Genomic DNA, 19599 nt, shown 5'->3' with positions numbered 1-19599 from the left:
CGGAGATGGGAGGCTTGATGTCACCCCAGGAAACAGAACAGCCATTCCTAGGGGCTTCCTCCTCAGCAAAGACTGGTTTCCATCTGCTCCTGACAACTCTATGACCTACAGTGGATGTGTCCCCGTGGGAAGGTCACTCAGGCTCTAATGGTGGCTATAGGTAATGTGCCCCCAAAGGCTGGGACCCCACTTTGTTGCTCCCATGACAGCTCACCGAGGAGGTAAAGAGAGAAGCACCAGAACAGGCTTGTGTGATTGTTTTTATTCAAACCACCAGGTCTGCCCCAACGAAGAGCTCCCCAAGACCCTGCTGCACCTCACAGGAAAGGGCTCAGGGTCAGGGAAGAGGGACCTGCTGCTCCTATCCCTGCAGAGGGAGGTCAAGATGGAACCTGGGATGCTTGGGGACCATTCAGACTACTCCCACTGCCTGTCCCTGCAGGGAACCGAGGATGGGCTGCCCTGTCCCAGATTGGGGGTGGGATCTCAAAGTTGCCCCCCTGAACAATACTCCATTTAGGGTGGGGGGCCTAGCCCTGGACACCTCATGTCTCTGGGCGAGAATGTCGCGGTCCTTCATCCATCAGGCCTGCTGCCACTCTCCACCCACGGTGGGGTGGGGGGCAGGACACGTGTGGTCCCTCACCAACCATGGGGACCCAGAAGGGGGTTCTCCACATGACGCTCTTTCCCTCGGCCTCAGGCCAGCAGGCGGCTGTACTCTGCCAGGGCAGAGGACTTTTTCACGCCGTCCCAGATCCGGGCAGCGTAGTGGAACCTGTGGGAGGAGGTCAGCAGTCAGCTGCCCCGGCTGCGGCCTGTCAGCCTTGCACTGACCTTGCCGGGTGGGAAAGCAGGCACTGCATATGACCTGCACACCCTGAGACCAGAACCTCCACGGCCCGGACACATGGAAGACAGCAATGCTGATGGGACTGGCCAGGCTCTCAGACCTCACCCCGGGTGAGCCACACTGAGGGTGCCTGGTCTGGAACCCAGGCCTCAAGCCCCAATTCCGAGTCCAACTCCGAGTCGCCCCACCCCACACAGTGTTGGCCTCTGTGAACTCCCTCCAGAGTCTTACAACAGTTAGTTGTTAACAGCTACGTGACCCTTGCCTCCCTGGGCTCTGCCACTGACAGTGAGAGGAACAGAGCTCCCTGTCCCCACCCCTGAATGGCTGTGCTGCTGTGTGTGCTCCCCAGAACCCCTTCTGGCCCCAGCTGACCACAGACCCAGGGGAGCCACGCTAGAGGCTGCACCAAGGCCAAGCTAGTTCCCTCTCAAATGTGTGGCTCCTGGAAACGAGATGATGCCGACCTGAGATGCAGACCTGCTGTGGGCTCCGGACACAGTCACATAGAGTTGGGGCTGGGGAGGCTCGGGGCTCTGTGAGAGCAGGTAGGAAAGCCAGCTGGCAGAGAAGGAGTGAAGGTGGAGGCGGACAGTGGGAATGTGCCGTCCAGCGAGAGCTTGGAAAATGCAGCTGCTCTGGGGACTTTCCAGTGTCTTCTGGGAGGCCACACTTTCTGCCCTCAGGGCCTCAGAACAAACACTCCTCGAGCCTGACTGGGATCCCTGCTCCCACTCCTCACTGTCAAATGATACCTGGCCACAGCTGCTGTGACAGAGCTATGTGACATCTCCTGTCTCCAAGCCTAGATTTCCCCACTAGTAAAACTGGTGACAAGACTTCAACCTGCTGGCTACTTGGGAGGACTCAAGATCCCATGGAACAGCATCCTGCCGGGCATGGAAGCCATCAGCGATGTTTCCGAGAAGGAAACCGAGCTGTGGAGGGATCACAGAGACCTTCCTCTTGCCTGCACCAGGGTGGGGCCCTCACACTGACCCCTCTGCCAAGAGCTCTTACCAGTTCTTCTCAGTGAGGATTGTGTGTGACAGCTGTGGCCGGGCCATGGACATCACTTGGCTCCGGAGCTTGCTCACCAAGGACTGGAAACTGGGGTGGCCCCGGTACCCAGGGAGCAGGGAGAAGAGCGGGCTGGAGCCGGGTCCTAGAACGATGAGCTAGGGAGGATAAGGGCGCCAGCCTGCCAAGAGAGGGCCTTGCCTCTCTCCTGGCCACCCAGCTTCCTGGACTGGGACACCAGGAGTACGGCCCCGTTCAGACCAGTCCTTCCTGTACTTCCACAACTTGGACACATGCTCCTAAGAAAGGCTCCAAGCACCTTAGGGACAAGCCAGAGTCTCCCCTCAGACCAGTGTGGGTCCCTACCACCCCAGACCAGGGCATCCTGTGTCTCCCTCCAGACCAAGGAAGAACTGGCAGCCCTTGGACCAGATTCCCTCAAGGAGGAACCGTACCTGCCCTTGGTGGGTTTTCACTCTCTGCTTCGCTGTCCATGAAGGGCACCAGGAACAAGTTGACCTCAGAGTCCAGGAAGTCAGGTGGGAGCCCAGGGAAGACATTGCACTGTAGCATGGACAGGGTACCTGTGGGAGAGAAGCCATCAGCCTGCAGGTATGATGCCCAGGGGCAGGGGAGGTACACGGATGATCTTCAAGCTAGGGGCAGGAGGCCAGTCTGGACGCCGGGCCATGGGACCAGACCAGGAGTCAAGAGGCCGCTGGCCAGCGTTGGCGTGGTTCAGGGACCCTCACCCTTGTAACGTAAGTGCGAGTGAGCCATGAGCTGGTCAATCATCAGGTGCATCTGTCGCAGCTTTCGAGGACAGAAGTCTTCTCGACGAGCTTTGTTCTGCAGGAAGACTGAGGGGCGGGAGGAGAGACGCAGTCCTGTGAGGCCGCTGGGGCTTGGCTGTGTGGACTTCCCCCCTCATGCCAAAGATCTGCGGTTACCCTGGGTTCGGAGTACTCGTAAATATTTACGTGACATGTTACTTTGCTTCCAGGCTCTGCACCAGGCCCTGGGGACCCAGATACGAGTCAGATGTGGTTTCTGCCCCCAAGGAGCCCCCAGTCTGATGGAAAAGGCAGAAGAGGAAGATAGGCACGGGATCAGGAGTGAGACGGGAAGGCACCAGGGGCTTGGTGAGACAAGAGGGAAGTAGGAAGTCCCGGCCTAGGGCAGCATAAATGAACTAGATCTTTGTGGAAGAGCAGTGCGTGGGCAGAGCACAGCAGAGCGAGGACGGAGCAGGCAGTGTAGGCAGAGGGAGGGTGAGCAGGGTGCCCGGGGCCACTCAGGTTAATGGCAACTCATTCCGAGTCTATGCTGGAGATGTCACGGTCAGAGAAATGGGCGGATGTGGGTCCTTTCTGCAAAAAGCGATCATTCTGATCAAGGAGCTGGAGCCGGAGCCAGACCCAGACTTAGGCTTTGTGCTCTTGGTGGCCAGGTGGGACCCTCGAGGAAGGAGCAGCTACTCTGCTCTTTCTTCCTCCCAGCTCCCCACTTACCCAGTGCTCCTGGTTTTTGCCCCTCATTCCTCCTCTGCCCACCCCTCCAGCCCCAGAAAACCTCTCACCCAGGTGGGGGTAGTACTCAGTGCCTTCATCGGAGCCTGAGGAGCTGCTGGACTCATGGCTGGGGGACGGGGTGGACGGCTTCACCATCTCGGCTGTCTGGAGGAACCTGGGGTTTGGGGTGAGAGGTTGGTGCTCTGGCACCGGCACCCCCATCCCACAGCCTAGGGACAGGGCTCTCTCTGTGGATCTGGTAAAACTACAGCCACACTCAGATAAATGAATACACACCCTCTTTTGCAAGCAATTTTAGGGAATTCATAGACAACTCTCTCACACACCAATCCGTGGACCCATGCTAGATGTACACATTTTTTAATGAGCTTATGCTGTTAAAAAATACTTACACAAAAACAAAACAAAACAAAAAAATACTTCCATTTTTTAAAGCATTTGTACGATCACAGCAAAACTGAATTAAATACAGGGATTTTCACAGACACCCAGCCCCCACACATGCACAACATCCCTCTACTATCAACATTCCCACGGACCTATGACCCATTATCATCACCCAGTGTCCGTGGTTTACACTAGGGTTTCCTCTTGGTGTTGTATACAACCTCTTGGTCATGTGTCCACCACCCAGTATTACAGCACTCTGTGCTCTGCCCTACCCACCCCTCCCTCCCCTCCCAACCCTTGATCTTTTTTCACTTGTCTCCACAGTTTGGCCTTTTCCAGAATGTCATGTAATTGGAATCATACAGTAGCCCTTTCAAACTGGCTTCTTTTACTTAGTGGTATGCACTTAAGGATATATACTTTCTCCATGTCTTTTCATGTAACTAATATTCCATTGTCTGGATGTACCAGTTTATTAATTTACCTACTGAAAGACACACTGATGGCTTCCTAGTTTCGGCAATTATGAATAAAGCAGATTTGAGAGAGAGAACAGGTGCATGAGCATGCAAGAGTGGGGAGAGGGGAAGAGAGAGAATCGTAAGCAGACTCCACGCTCAGCATGGGGCCCAATGTAGGGCTCAATCCCAAGACCCTGAAACCATGACCTGAGCCAGAATCAAGAGTCGGACACTTAACCGACTGAGCCAAACAGGAGCCCTGTGAATACAGCTGCTTTATAAACATCCATATGCAGGTTTCTATGTGGGCCTAAATTTCAATTTATGCTATTTTAAAATACCTTTTCCAAATACATAAACAAAATACAACTGCTATCAGAGGTAAGGGATAATGAGACCCAATAAAAAGCTACGGATATTCTCCTCACACAGACACATACCCAAGTATGTCATTCAGTTTCAAGGGGTTCACCTGCCAAGAAGCGCACCGCGAGGCTCTGCCCCGTGCCGTCCTGCATCTACACCCCCGTCAGAACGTGAACCACACAGGGCAGTGTTTCATTCACACCTGTGTCCTCAGTGCCCAGAACAAGGAATGGCATCCATAAATGTTCAATATCTTTGTCATGTGAATGAATTCAAATACACAGTGGTGTGTGGGGGGGTACAGTTTCAGAAATAAGACACTTTTATCTGGTCACAACAGCTGGATGTCCCAGAAAGTCATTTTTACTGCTGGCCAGACCCACACTTCACCCCCACGCCCAGGGTCATCTGTAGACGCTCAGCTTGCAGTCATCAGCTGCTCACGGTGTCCAGATACGACGCGATCACTGAACACTTTCGAGTCTTCCACTCACTTAGTCTGAATAGAACAATCTGCTTATGAGTAGCCAAGGAAAAAGAAGCCACTCCCCTAGTAAAAGCTGGGGTTCAAACCCAGGGCTGCCTCACTTTGGAGACACCTGCTTCCCTTGGCTCCGCTCTCCCCTCCTCAGGAGCTCCCGCTCCTTCCTTCTGTCTGGGCCCTGTGCCCAAGGCGGCTGGCCTCCACACCACTATGCTCTGGGGCCTGAAGCCAAGAGGAACCCTCGTGCCTCAGGTTCTAAGCCAGTTCTGTCTTGGGGGGTGGATTTCTAGAACCTCCAGCTGCTTCAGGTAGGCCTCCTGCCAGATCCCAACTCCTTCCCCCTCTTCTTGCCTGCCAGGGCAGCGACAGAATGGTACGCATGCCTGCAGGGGATGGGCAAGATGGCCAAGCTGGATCCCGACGATGTTCTCCATTCAACGAACGTGCATTAATTATCTAGCTTGGGCCAGGCACTGTGGGAGGCACTGGGGCTCCTGGGGCATACATTCTAATGGGGGAGGCGGACCATAAAGAGACCCACAATGTCCTGTCAGGGAGCGATGAAGGCAAATGAAGGAAAACACAGTGGGCTAAGAAGTGGAGACTTCAAACGACATGAGAGAGACTGAGGCTCTCAGAAGAGTATTTCTGGCTGAGAGATGGAGGAATAGCCATGGAGTCACTAGGGCTTTAACGGAAGGAGCGAGGGAAAGCAGTGAGAGTAAAGGTCGGTGAGGTGACCGGGACTGTACCACGGAGGACCCTGTAGGTCATACTTGGGAAAGACTTTGGATTTTATTCTGAGTGATGGAAAAAGTCAGTGGAGAGTTGTCAGCGTGTGTATATATGCTGGATGGTGGTGACCCACTCCGGCTCACATTCTAAAGGGGTCCCCATCTCTTGCCTGGCTCCCCCTCCCCACCCACCCGCTCCTTACCTGTACAGGCTGAGGTCTGTGAACCAGTCCTGGACGACGATCACCACATGGCAGACCGTGAAGAGGAAAGCAGCAATCTGGAGTGACTGAGAGTGGGCAGGAAGAGACGACAGAGTTGAAGGTCCCCTCTGCCCAGGCCGGGGTCCCTGTTCCCAGGACTACACTAAGTGGGCAGCAGGGCAAGAGCCTGAGCCTGAGCCTTGAAGCACCTCCTGCATGCCCAGGCTGTACTGGCTCTTCCTTTACGACCGTCCGTAGAGTGACCACCCCCACCTCACAAAGGCAGGTAACAAGGCCTGAAGGGGGAGGGGGCAGGAAATGACTTTTCTGAAGAGCAGGGCCAGGAGGTGAGCCAGACAGGACTCTCAACGCTATTCTTTCCTACAGCTCTTGGGGCCCCCAAGGCTCTTTATGAAGCATAAACTGGGTAAACCCACATCCAGCTCCCCATCACAAGTTGAGGGGAAGGATGCGACCTCTCCTCTAGGATGGACTTGGCCCCCTCACCTGCATCTCAACGTAGGTGTGGGGCAGGTTGTACTCCGGCGGCAGCTTGCGGTCATTGTTGATAAGGTGGTCCAAGATGGAGGGACTCAGGATGGGCTGCAGCAAGGGAGAGAAGGTGTCAGGAAAGGGCTGGTGGCTGGGACTCTGAGGGTCGCAGCCACCCAAGTTCCACACGTTGAAGGCAAATACCTCGCCTCTCTCAGGACAAAATGAGCTCAGGAACACGGCAGTTTCTAATGAGTCAGTGCGAGTGAGCAAGAGGAGGTGAGAGCAGAATGTTTCAAAGCAAACACACTTCCCCCAGCCCTTTCACAAGTCGTCACTGCTCTCAAGTGCCTCACGCTCGAGAACTCTCCTAGTGCTGCTAACCGTAATGTTGACTTGAATGACAAATGTCCTTTCGAGTGTCTTTTTCTTCCCTTAGTTGTCTCAGAGGCTTTTAAAACTTCACTAAGATAATTACTTTGGTCCAGAAACAACGATTAGTGTGAAAGTTGGCGAGGATTTAAAAATTACATCCGTGGGTGTAAAACAGTCAGTAGTGAATGAGTTCATCACCTTGTCTCTAAGGAACACTCCATCTCAAAGGGTTTTGAGAAGTCTTCTTGACTTCTTACAGCCATGAGTGGAATTCTTTAGGTAAGAGGCTCTCCCACTGCTCGCTTTCTTGGACTCCCAATGCTGCGTGCTCTATTCTGCCTTAACTCCTGTCCGTTCCACATGGGTCCCGGACCCAGCTTACAGCGCCTCAGTTGGTCTCTAGCACAGAGACGAGCCCCTGCACAGGGCCTGGCTCAGATCTCATGCCGCATTTGTAGGTTTTCCACTCTCTGCGTCATCAATGCCTATGAGGACTTGAACTCTGTTCCATCAACACTCAGTGAGCACCAAGCATGGGCCAGGCCCTGACCAGCAAGCTGCTCCCTGAAGAGCACCCGGCAGGTGGGGAGGGGGAGCCCTCCACATGCAGGGGGCTGTGACAGAGCAGTGCTGTGATGGAAGGTGCATGCGGCACTGGCGGGTGCTCAGAGGAGGGAGGAAGTCCTCTGGGAGGAGAAGACACTAGCCAGGCAAAAAGGCAGGGGAGAGAGAACTTCTCACGATCATGATATCACCAGCTAAGAGGAGTAAGTATGTACTTCATGTCCGGCACTGTCATTAGGACTTTACTCGTCTTCGCTCACTGAAGCCTTACATAACCCTACCCGGTAGGCAATAGTATTCTTCCCACTTAAGAAAACTGGGGAACAGGCAGTTTCAGATAAAGGGAACAGGCTGGGGACACCCCAGAAGGAGAGAGAGATCATGACCTTGTGGTGTGTGTGGTGGAGCTAGACACGCAGCAGAGAGGGCAGGCTAGAGTCCGAGAGAGGAAGCTCCACAAGCCTTGAACACCATGCTAGGGACGGGGACTCTGCCTGAGGTCAAGGGAGAAGATGAGGAAAACCACCAGTCACACACATGACAGGTCAGCTCGAATGACAGTGACGGGCCTGAACACTATGGGACAGGTCCAATGCCAAGCACTCCGCTGGACTGTCCTACTAAATTCCTGCAATGACCTAGGAGGCTGAGAACAAACTATCATCCCCTTTTATAGACAAAGCAACTGAGGTCTAAGTGGGTAGACACATGGTTCAAGTCACCCAGCCCGTAAGAATTAAAGGCCAAATCTGGACATACACAGACCGACTTCAGGGCCCACACATTTAACCACTCTGCTAGAAGATTCTTTAGGCTACTGTGTACAGGATGGATGGGAGGGTGGGGAGGGAAACATGAAAAGAGACTAAAGCCCAAGAAAAGACATGAATCATTCTGGGATAAAGCTGAATGCGGAGGTTGGAGGTTGGCACCTGTGTGTCCAGGAAAACGATCCGCTCTTGGGTAATAAAGAAGTCGATGCCACTGGTCTGGTTGCCCCCACGTTCCTTCATTTCAGCACTCTGGGCCCGGAAAACATATGCCCTGTGGAGAGGGGCAGGCGGGGTGTGTTAGAGGTCTGGTTCTTAGCCTTCGACGCCTCTGGAGCACGACGCTGCGAAAGGAACGTGTGAGTGATGGTGCCCTGCCTTTCCACAAAGCCTTCCATCTGTGGCCCCTGCCGTCTGGGGGCTTACATTTTATTCCGCATGACTTTACCCTCACTGTTAAGATCTGTCCACCACTGAATGAAGTCAGTAGCCTGAGGTATTTAAGAGCAGGGACTTTGCTCGACTGCTGGGATTTCCAGTGCCAGCTCTGCCTCTTCCTGGCTAGGTGGCTTTGGGCAAGTCCTTCATCTCTTTCTCCTCTGTTTCCTCACCTATGAACGGGGATAACAACAGTCTCAAAACTCTTGGCGTTATGATGAGGCTAATGTACGGGAAGCCCCTAGGAACGTGCCTGATGCACAGTGATGCGTATCTGGGAGCCATTAACTACCAACTGCACCTGCCACAGGCCAGACGCTGCAGACACAGCACTGAGCCCTCCCCACCCCCAGGACGAGAGGCCATTTGGCTACAGAACTCGGTTCCCAGTTCCTCCCTTGTGAGGAAGTCTCCCTCAGTTCCACCTGCGCTGGACGGTGAGAAGAGACCAAGCAAAGCAGGCAGAGCTGAGCCTTGCCCTAAACCAACTAAACTAACTTGGTCATATTCTGTGGCTCGGACAAAGAGATTTCCTCTTTCCATCTGTAAAATCAGGGTAATGGTACCTAGCTCGCCAAAGGTACTCCCCGCCTCCCTGAGACGCTTAGTATGCAAGGGCCTCCCGCCTCACCAACACCGCCCTGAAGGCCTCGCATGCGCGCAGCAGCGCGGACATCTCTGCTCCCGTGGAGCTCCTGGTCTACCTCTCAAACCAAGAGAAATCAGTAACTTCGAGCGGCAGGAAGAAGAGGTGTGAGGCCTTCTGAGTGGGGGTAACTCAGCTGGTAGAGCTGGGAAGGGATGCCATAAAGACGTGAATGACCACACTGAGAGTCAGAGAGAAGAGAGTTAATTATGCAACTTGAATTAAGTAAAAGGGAAGGTACAGGGGGGATGGAGGATGGAAGCGAAGACGGTCCCAGGCAGAGGACAGGTGGTGTGTATGAGGCATCAAAGCCGAGTACGGTGAGAGCAGAGAACAAGGGGGCTGGGAGCCAGAAGGGGGTATGCAGGCCTGTGAGACACAGTAAGGAGCTGCGGCTTTGGCTAATGAGCCTGGAGAAGCCCTGAAGACGTTTAAGTGGAGAAGTGAAAGGACTGGATGTAGGTTTTAAAAAGCTCCCCCTTGTGCCGTACGCTGAGGACCGTAGTGTGGAAAGAGTAGATGACAACTTACAGGCCCGACACCCTAGGCCTCTCTTACCACTCCCCCCCTTTTTTAAAAGATTTTTTTATTTGACAGGGAGAGAGAGAGAGAGAGCACATGTGCACACAAGCAGGAGGAGGGGGAGAGGGAGATGCAGACTCCCCGTGGGCCTGGGAACCAGACACGGGTCTCCACCCCAGGACCCTAAGATCACGACCCGAGTCAAAGGCAGCACCAGAGCCCCTCCCTTAACCTCTCTGACCAGGTTGCCTGTGACTTCCCATCCTGTTCACTCTGCTCCAGCCCCACGGCCTCCACGCTGTGCTGCACGCACACCAGGCAAGCTCTAGCCCCCGAGGCCAGCTTGTACCACTCCCTGGTTAGAACGCTCTCCCTCCTCCAAGTCTGCTTTTTCTCTATGTCCTGCTTGGGAGGCATCCCCTGACCACTCGAGTTAGGACTGTCATCTATCCCCCATACTACTTCCTTAGAACCCCTTCCCCTGTGATTATCATCTTCTAACATCTCCAAGAACTTATCTGTTTGCTACGGACAGAGGTTTTTGCCAATTTTGTTTGCTGCTGTATGCCCAGCATCCAGAACAGCACCTGGCACATCATTAGCACACGATAAACACTAGCTCAACTGAACTAAAGCAGAGAGACCAGTTAGGGGGCTCTTGGCATCCTCCAGGGGAGGGTCAGGAGACAGGAATGAAGAAGGGAAGAAGCAGATGAGTTCTTAACATAATCCACAGACCCGATGGCAAGAGCTGAAATCAAAATCCACCATGCCACAGGCGGACGTGGCTCAAAAAAGACCAGCTAGGCCTGTAGAATTCTCTCTAGCTCAGGAATCTGAACTCAGAGCTGGGGGGAAATTTCGCTGGCTGGGGGAAGCGGAGATGGAAAGAATGCTATCTGAGAGCTGGGGCTGCTCCCCAGCGGAGCCAAGGTGAGCCGAAGTTACAACTGAGTAAGTTACAAGTTATAAGAGAGGAGATGGCGTGGACTGGGAGGAAGGGCAACCCCACAGCTCTGGTTCTAGTGGATGTATATGCTCACAACAGTGGTTCTTAACTTGTTCTGGGTCTCCCTCAGACCCCTCTAAGATCCAGTGGAAACTGCAGACCCTTTCCTTAAGAAGAAAAGCCTGACTGCCCATACACGTAAAATTCTGCATTTTACTGTTAGGAGGTTCGTGGAACCCCTGATGCCAATCCATGGAATGCAAAGTAGTATCGCCTGTTTCATTAAAAAACCAAACCCCTGTATTTTTTAGACAATCCCAAGTGGCTACTACCCTTTTACCTTCCCAGTTTGAGTCTTCTTTAATCAGACTATGTATGGTCCCTCCTTCCTAGTCCCTGCCTTTCCCCCTTTCCTCCCCTGCCCTCAGTTTTGGTCCCTAGTTCTTAAGCTCCCTCTTCCCCTACATCCTCTCCTGTGATTTCATACTTTACTTTACAATCATGCCATCCTTCTTCAAGAATGCAGAACTGAAGTTGGTTTAGAACCCACGCCCGACATCTGGGTCTCTTTCCCCTTTCTATTTACCATGCCTTATCAACCAATATCCCACAAGCATTTGCTCTGTGTCAGGTTCTTACTAATGTTTGCCTTCCTGATCTCATCCTTCAAAAGCCCACTTTACAGGTGACAAAGTGAGATCTTGGGAGGTGAAGTAACCTGGACAAGGGCAAACAGTTGGTGAGTGGCAGGGCTGAGAGACTGAGGTCAGCCTAAATCTAAAGCTGGGTTCTGTACCATTCCTGGAGCAAGGCAGGGAGGGAGGGAGGGAGAAACAAGATTGGTTTCCCTGGAGCTACACAAAGATTTAGTCCAGCCCCTAATCACCCCCATCTGACAAAGGCATGGAGGCCATGGGAGGTAAAACATTATCTCTAAGTCCTTTTGGCAACACCACTTGCTATACCTAGGCCCACCCTTCCCCATCCCAGGTGGGTGCCCACCTCCCTCCTGGCCTTCCACATCCCTTACCTCTGGTCCTCCTCAGGAGTATTGGCCGACAATAGTGACATGACCATGGACTTGCCTGTCCCCTGGAGGCCCAGGACACCAACCACCAACACGTCAGTCTGATCCAACAGGTACTGTGGGAAGATGAAGGACTGTGACCCTCATAAATGTGTCAGTTGCTGGAGTGGGAGTGAAACTGGGGTGGGGTGGGGTGGGGTGGGGTGGGCAGAGACTTCCAGACAAGGCTGGCCTGATGAAGAAAAACTTCCATGGCTTGAATCCTGAGCTGGGCAAAGAGCCTGTACATGTATGTGGCGGCACAAAGGATAACTCTTGTCAGAGATCCCAAGTAGTAAAGAGCCTGGCATGGTCAAGAAGCTGACAGGAGGGGTGCCTGGGTGGCTCAGTGGGTTAAGCCTCTGCCTTTGGCTCAGGTCATGATCCCAGGGTCCTGGGATCAAGCCCCACATTGGGCTCCGTGCTCAGCGGGGAGCCTGCTTCCCCTCTCTGCCTACTTGTAATCTCTGTCAAATAAATAAAATCTTTAAAAAAAAGAGAGAAGCTGACAGGAGATCAGTGTGGCTGGAACACACTGGCTAAAAGGGGAACCTGACTTTGCTGAAGAGAAGGAGAAGGGTACAGGAATGAAGGACGGGTGGAGGAAGACAGGTCTTGTTACTGAGGGCTACTGGAGCAGACTCCTGCAGGGCTTTCGGCTTAGGGAAGGCCGGGAAAACATATGGAAGCATGAAAAAGGGGAGAGAGTACAGGAAGGGTTGCTCAGTCTGTCCTGGCTCCCGTCTGTGGGATTTAAGGGTCTCGGAAAATCCTGAGGCCTTCACCCCTGGCCCACCAGTGCTGATGCCTTCCACCACCAGGGGGCGTGAGAGGCACTCCTCAAGAAAAACAGGGACGTCCTCAACTGGCTCCTGGGAATCACCTGGAGTTTTTTAAAGGGAAAAAAAAAAAGGCAGCTAATCTCGGGCCTCACCCTAGACACATTAGAGCAGAAAACCTAGGCCTAGCCCAGTTCAGTAAGGCAGACGCTGTCCACACATGGCCATTTAAACTTAAGATTAAACAAAGCTATACTGGCCACATGTGGGGTATGTGGACTTGTAAGTGCCCACGAGCCACACCTAAGAAGAGTGGCTACCACACGAGATGGTGCAGATACACTCTCAACACTGCATAGTGTCCTACCTGAAGAGCAGGCCTGGACACTGGCTTTTGTTCTGTTTTGTTTTAAAGCTCCCCAGTTGGTATCCGTAAGACAGTGGACACAGAAAGGCAGCAAGCCAGGTAAGAGATGGGCCTGGCATGTTGTTTTAGTAACTCCAAGCTGCCAGAGAAGGAAAAGGGACACATCTGGGGGAATCTGGGCAGGGATGGGATGGGAAAAGCAGCAGAAGAGAAGTGAAGCCTGGGAGACCGGAGGCAGGGCAGTCCAGGAATGTGAGGTCTGAGCTAGAGCGGGGGCCACCGTGATGGACAGGGAACCTCTGGGGAGTGAGATTCAAACCAGTTAGCACTGGTACAACATGGGTTTCACTCAGAAATGGAACTGGAGCAGGGTCCAGGAGGCTGCCCTGCTGTGGGATGGCATCTGGGTGATAGTGGGAGTCCCTCCTTGCCAACCAGTAACCAGTGGCAAACCATTTCAGTATTTTAACAACCAGCACAGCCGATCTAGTGGAAGCTGCTGCCATCCAGCCCTGGCTGAGGACTCTGATTCCTTCTGTCTCATTGTTGCAACTGCCGGAAAGCTGGCCAGGCTCGTACTGCCTGCCAAGAGGGTGGCGGTGGGGAGTGGGGTGGATGTGGTGAGATGTGGCACCTAGGGACGCTCAAAGCGCGGAGACACGACGGCCCCCTCAGTACCTCAATGGCGCTGTCACACCAATTCATCTGGTCGTCCACCAGCTTGATGCTGTGCTTCATGCGTTCTGGGGGCAGTAGTTTGGCCTGGCCCACGACCGCTGGAGACGGGGAAAGCAGGAGACAGGATGTGGTGAGGCTCCGTGAGGGCATTCCGGCCCCCAACCAGATCCTGCCCGGCCCCAACTCACGGTCCATGGCTGCTGGTGCGGCAGTGCCCATGCCTCGGTTCTGGATCTGGTACACAGGCTGTGTAGGCCTCTGCCCCTCCTTTTCTCCCTTGGGTGGTGCAGGGGCTGCAGGGGGCGCGGGGGCAGTGCCCTCGGGGGTGGAGGCATTTGTTGCAGCCGCAGGCCCTTTCCCCTCTTCCCGCGGCTTCATGAGGACGATGGGCTTCTCCAGAGGGGCTGGGGCAGGTGGGGCAGCAGGGGCTGCTGGAGGTGGTGGCTGCTTTGACTATGGGAGAGAGAAGTTTCCAGTCAGAGAGAGGGATCCTTGCCCTAACTGCTCCCAGCCTCCCCTTCAGAAGATTCTTCCCCGCTCACCCGCTCTGCTGGAGGTTTTGAGAGGATGATGGGGGTTTTCTGCATGACCGATGAGCTGGTCTCTTCGCTGCCATCCTGTGGTGAGGGAGGGCAGTTACTCAGGAACGGCTCCCCTGGCTCCCCTGGGACACTCCCAAAGGCCGTCACGTGCCAGGTACAATTCTAAAAGCCTTCATATATCAACTTCTCAATTCCACCAACGACCCCGGGAGATAGATACGATTATCCCCATTTTACAAATGAAGAAACTGAGGTCCAGAGAGGTTACTGCCTTGCCCAAGGTCACACAGCCAATAAACAATGGAGTCAGGATTTAAACCCTGGCAGCCTAGCTCCAGAGCTGCACTCCGTGGCCTCTGCCAGACAACAAGCCCAGGCAGAAGGAGCCAGGGCCCAGGAGCTCGATGTGGGTTCAAACTTGGCCCTGCCATTTGCTGGCTGTGTGAACTTGGATAAGGAACAACCCTCACTCCAGACTGCTTCCTCATTTCGCGAACAGGGATAGGAATTTCTTCATGGGACTCCCACAAGATTGAAAGTAGATGAACTTGCAAACAGTCCGCGTGGCAGGAGCTCAGTGCCTGCCGGCTGCGATCCTGCCCGCTCCTCCGCTGATTCCCACACCTTGCCCTTCTTGTGCTTCTTTCGACCCACCCCCGACCGGCCTAAATGGAAAGGGGAGAGATCCGAGTTTGAGTCTTGTTCTTTTCTGGCTCCCTGACAAACCTCAGGAGAGCCATGAACCTTCACCGGGTCTGTTTCTTCACCATATACTGGGGATACTGGCCTATGGTGAGGAACAAACAAAAGGGCACAAAAGTGTTCTAGAAAGAACAGTTATGACAGAACTACAGGAGAGGCCATGGGCCTTCAGAAGGCCAGGGAGGAGGGGAGGATATGTGGGGCCGAGGCTGTGAGGGCAGCGAGAAGATGGTGGACAGGAGATGTACTCAGGAGGCACAATGTCCAGCCAGGGTGTCGGACTGGCTTGGGGAGGGGGTGTCCAGCCAGGATGAGGCCCGATGGGCTGTCACGGATACTGGGAGAAGGAGAAATGGGAGGGAGCTGCTGAGATCAGCAGGGGACACAGAGGATGTGAGGAGTCCACTGACCAGTCAATGCCAAAGTCAGAGACAGACCAGAGACTCTGGAGTTGCTTATCCCCCTAGGAAGATGGTAACGTTCCCCAGGATATGTGTGGAAGGAAGAGAGACGCTCTGTTCTCTCCTGTGCTGCAATTCAAGGGAAGGAACAAGCAAGAGCTGAGCTTACTGTGAAGAAATTATTCTTCATGTTTGCAGTTTTATGGTTCAGAAACTGGTCCCAATTGCCCCTTTCTTCCCTCCCCTCCCCACCCAACCCAAACCTCTCAAAGGTGGAGAAAGAACCTCAGTGGGGAGCAGCTTCTGGCAGTGACTCACCTAAGCACACGAGGGGAGCAAGGCAGGACTTGCACCTGTGCCAAGGCTCTGTATTCCCAGCCCAGGACACTCGAGCAGAGAGAACAGGCTGGGCTTGGGCTCAGCTAGATCTGGCCTTGAGTTCTGGCCCCAAAGCTTACTGGCTGTGACTTTGGGTTAGGTCTCTTCTCCTCTGAGACTCATTTTCTTCATTAGTGAAAATCAAACCTAGGTTCTATTTCATGCGGGTAGCTCTAAGGGTTCAGGGAGACCCCAAAGGATGTTAAAGCACTTTGCGCAGCACCAGCATACCACATGCTGCCCAACACAGTGACAGCTGCTATTGTTAGGGGGCGCCTGGGTGGCTCTGTTGGTCAAGCATCCACCTCTAGATTTTGCCTCAGGTCATGATCTCGGGGTCATGGGATAAAGCCCTGCATCAGGCTCTATGCTCAGCGCAGAGTCTGTTTGTCTCTCTTCTCCCTCCAACAACCTGCACCTGTGCTCTCTCAAAAAAATAAATATCTTAAAAAAACAAACCAAAAACCCCAAACAGCTGCTGCTGCGATACAACTCTTTAAAACACGAGCTTATGGCACCTCTCAGCTCAAACTCTCCAATGTCAGTTTCATTTGGCAAAATCCAAAGTCCTTTCCCAGGTCTCTCAGGTGATCTCCTATCACCTTTCATTCTTCACCCACTGCAGCCACACTGGCTTCCTGGCTGCTCCCGGAATACACCACACTTAAGGCTCAGGGCCTTCACATTTGCTCTTCAGATTTCGTTATGATGTATTTCCTCACCTCTTCAGGGAGGCCCTCGCTGTCCACTTCATCTACGACAGCCACCTCTGTCTCTCTCTGCCATTACTCCAAGTTTTGTTCACAGAGCCTCAGCATCTAGATTAGTGCCTGGCACATGGCAGGTGCTTAAAAAACATTTGTGCAACGAGTGGATACATGATGTTGCCCTTGGGCCCACTCACTCACCCGTCTCTCTCTCTCCCATGGGGCAATGTAGTCCCTCTCCCGACCACCAGGCCCAGAGAGGTTCTGGGGGCCACCAGGGCCAGGCTCCTTCCACCGTCGCCGCCTCTCTATCCCATAGAGCCCAGGCTGACTGTGGCCAGACTCAGACATGGTTGCCTAAAGAAAGAAAGAGGTTGATTTCAGGGTAAAGAGACGCTCTGCCATCTGTCTGGCTCACTCTGGACTGTAAGAAGGCACTTTGTTTTCAGAGACCTCTGTGGCTGTGGCAGTGACTGCCAGCTGCCTCTCAGGATCTACTCTTTTCTCACTTCTTCCAAAAAATATAAAACTCTCAGTTCTGAGCAGGGCACTTGGCTGTCCAGAACACACTTCTCAGCGTAATTTCCAGGTAGGTGGTCATGTGACCAAGTTCTTTCTGGCACTGGTATGACACCAGAAGTGTGTTTTGGCAGCTTTCAGAAACTTTCCTTCACAGACAACGGCACATGCCTTTTGCCCTCCTTCTAGCTGAAAATGTGATGTGCAGGCTGGAGCTCAAGCAGCTACCTTGGGCTGGAAGGAAGGAGAGAAGGCATGGTAGAAAAAGATTCAGAGATCCCCTATTAACCTTATATTGTCTACTTCTGGATGCAGTGAGAAACAAATATACTTCTCTTACCTGTAGCCAAAACTATTCCCAACTATTAATCACTTTGCCCCAACATAAGCACAACTCACAGGGGAAGGGTCACGTAAAAATGGGACAAAGATCCCAAACTGCAGCAAAACATTTCCTTACACATCAGTAACATGATCCTCACTCTGACAACTACTGTTTTGATTATGAAATACTGGCATACACGGGGCACTCAAGGGCCTAATTTCATCTGGTGTCTCATCTGGCATCAGTCTGTTTACCTTCCATTTCTGATGGTCAGCTATCCCTCACACTCCAAGGTCTCACCAGTGGTTAATCTAAGGTGTTATAAAATGTACTGCTACCCATATGATCCACCCTACCATTTAACGAACTTTATAGGTTCCTCTAGGGAGTTTCCCCAGCTGTTTACCAGACTTAACAGTCTGTTTGCAAGACTGTAAGACCATCTACTATTGAGCTCACCGATCAAGCTGGCAAACTGTAGCCTATGGACCAAATCAGGGCTGCCTTCTGCTTTTGTAAATATGTTTTACTGGAACACAGCCACGCCCATCAATCTATAAACTGTTTATAGTTGCCTTCTTGATAGAATGGTAGAGCTGAGTAACTGAGACAGAGACACTATGGCCTGCAGCATCTCTGGCCCTTTATGGTTTGCTGACCCTTGCTTAGTGCTTAAGTGCCTGTGAAATCATTCTGCGAATCCCCCCTCCCACCCAAGCAAACAGTGACTAACTGGGCCCAGTGCCGGATTCTTTCTCCAGAACTGCAGTGTTTACAGGATGTGGGAGCAATTTTGCTAGCCAGGTGGGGCTTATCTAGCTCCTTTCTCCAAGTGCCTTCTCTGCCTGCCACAAACAGCTCTAGACGGCCTTGGGAGACAGGAGGGCAAGGCCTGTTTACACACGCTTATGGAAAACGATCCACTCAGCACTTCAATGACTGTTTACAGTCTTGGAGGGAGATTCCCTCAGAAATCGGAACTCCTGCCTTCCTTGCAATTAAGTGTTGGTTTACACATTATTCCGGAGACAGCGCCACTCCCCCACCCAGTGCTTAAGTGTCTCTCTTCTTTCCTCAATGGGGATTCTATCCCAGTGCTCCAGCGTCCGTTTAACCAACCACAGGACCCTCTTCCCAGACTAAGTGTCCTCTCCCACGTTATTCTGGGAACTTCCATGGTACCTGCGTCTGCTTGACAGCTCTTTGGGGGAGCTCCCCAGAATTTGAGTCCACCTACATGCAATGTGGGGACCCCCAATATTTCCAGGCTCCTTTGAGGATTCTCCCAAAATGCCTGAAGCCAGTCTGTGTTCACAGGACTCTGACGGACACCTCGCAGATGCCAGGAATCTAACTAGACATTCTCCGGGCAGCTTCGTCAGCACTAGTGCATTTCTCCACATGACCCTTTCCGGGACTCTCCCAGAACCCAAGTGTCTATCGGCAAACTCCTAATTCCTAACCCCATATTTATGCCCGCCCACCCCCCGAACCTAAGGGCCGATTCACACTATTTTTCTGAGGGCTCTCTGACACTCAAACACGTATATTTACAAGTTTGTATACGGGGTACCCCCCCCCCAAGAACTTATGAGTCTATCGATTACTCAGAGGGCATCCCCCTTAATTAGGCACCTGCTTGCAAGCCTCTTATGGGGAACCCTACAACTTAAGTTTCTTTTTACACAGTATTTGGAGGACCTCCTGGGCATATAGGGTCTGTTTGCAGACCCTCTGGCGAGCGTTTTCCCAAAACTTAAGTTTCTCTTTACACGTTCTCGTTGGGACCTTTGCAATACTTAGACCCTCCCAGAACCCAAGCTCCTATTTACAGATTACTTATCGGTCTCCACCCCAAGCCCGCAAGCCCGGTATTTTAACGGCCGCTCCCCCCTCCCTACTCAAGTTACGCGAACCCGCCAGCCGTCCCAGCGACTGTTTAACGGTCGGAAGGGGGGCGGGGCCCCGAAATGCGCCCCGCGCCCCGCCCCCTGCCGGCGCACGAGCCTCGCGCGGGCTGGAAGGACCCTTACCTAAGGCGGCTGCTGATTGGCTCTTGGGGCGCAGCGCTACGCGCGCTTTCCGTGACGGGGCTGGTGGGGGGAGGTTCCACCACAAGCCACGGGCTTGTAAATGGCGTCTGGGGGACAAGGAGCGTGGGGTAGACCGAGAGAGCAGGTACCGGTCACTCCGGAACCGGTCTAGGAACCCCGGAAGCGGCCCCCTGGGGAACGCGGGGCCGAAAGAGGAAGAGGAGGAAGTAGCGCGGGACGGAGCTTAAAGCAGGACCCGCGGGGTGTCGGCTTGGCGCATGCGCTGAGGGCTAGGCGCGGGAG

General features: G+C 53.3%; 1 protein-coding gene across 4 annotated transcripts; it reads right to left on the bottom strand.

Moving 5' to 3' along the window:
- Positions 1 to 247: 247 nt before the first annotated feature.
- SMG9 (SMG9 nonsense mediated mRNA decay factor) lies at positions 248 to 19589 on the bottom strand. 4 transcript variants are annotated; one of them, XM_059381351.1, is made up of 14 exons: positions 19297 to 19586; positions 16621 to 16776; positions 14232 to 14306; positions 13878 to 14142; positions 13690 to 13787; positions 11830 to 11942; positions 8407 to 8518; positions 6551 to 6646; positions 6044 to 6129; positions 3453 to 3559; positions 2626 to 2733; positions 2329 to 2457; positions 1874 to 2018; positions 248 to 778 (listed from the first exon to the last, which is right to left on the bottom strand). In XM_059381351.1, exons 2-14 carry the CDS (start codon positions 16768 to 16770, stop codon positions 700 to 702), a joined length of 1563 nt encoding a protein of 520 aa, XP_059237334.1. In that variant the 5' UTR covers positions 16771 to 16776; positions 19297 to 19586; the 3' UTR covers positions 248 to 699. The 4 variants fall into 4 exon arrangements, with proteins under 4 accessions (XP_059237334.1, XP_059237336.1, XP_059237333.1 ...); XM_059381353.1 differs by having other exon boundaries at positions 688 to 778; positions 1874 to 2031; positions 19297 to 19588; XM_059381350.1 differs by lacking the exon at positions 248 to 778 and adding an exon at positions 785 to 1414 and having other exon boundaries at positions 19297 to 19589.
- Between the last annotated feature and the right edge of the window lie 10 nt (positions 19590 to 19599).

Source organism: Mustela nigripes, chromosome 17, assembly GCF_022355385.1.
Source record: "Mustela nigripes isolate SB6536 chromosome 17, MUSNIG.SB6536, whole genome shotgun sequence".
NCBI classification, from domain to species: domain Eukaryota; kingdom Metazoa; phylum Chordata; class Mammalia; order Carnivora; family Mustelidae; genus Mustela; species Mustela nigripes.
The sequence above is the reverse complement of the archived record's forward strand: the minus strand, read 5'-3'. Positions and strand labels throughout refer to the sequence as shown.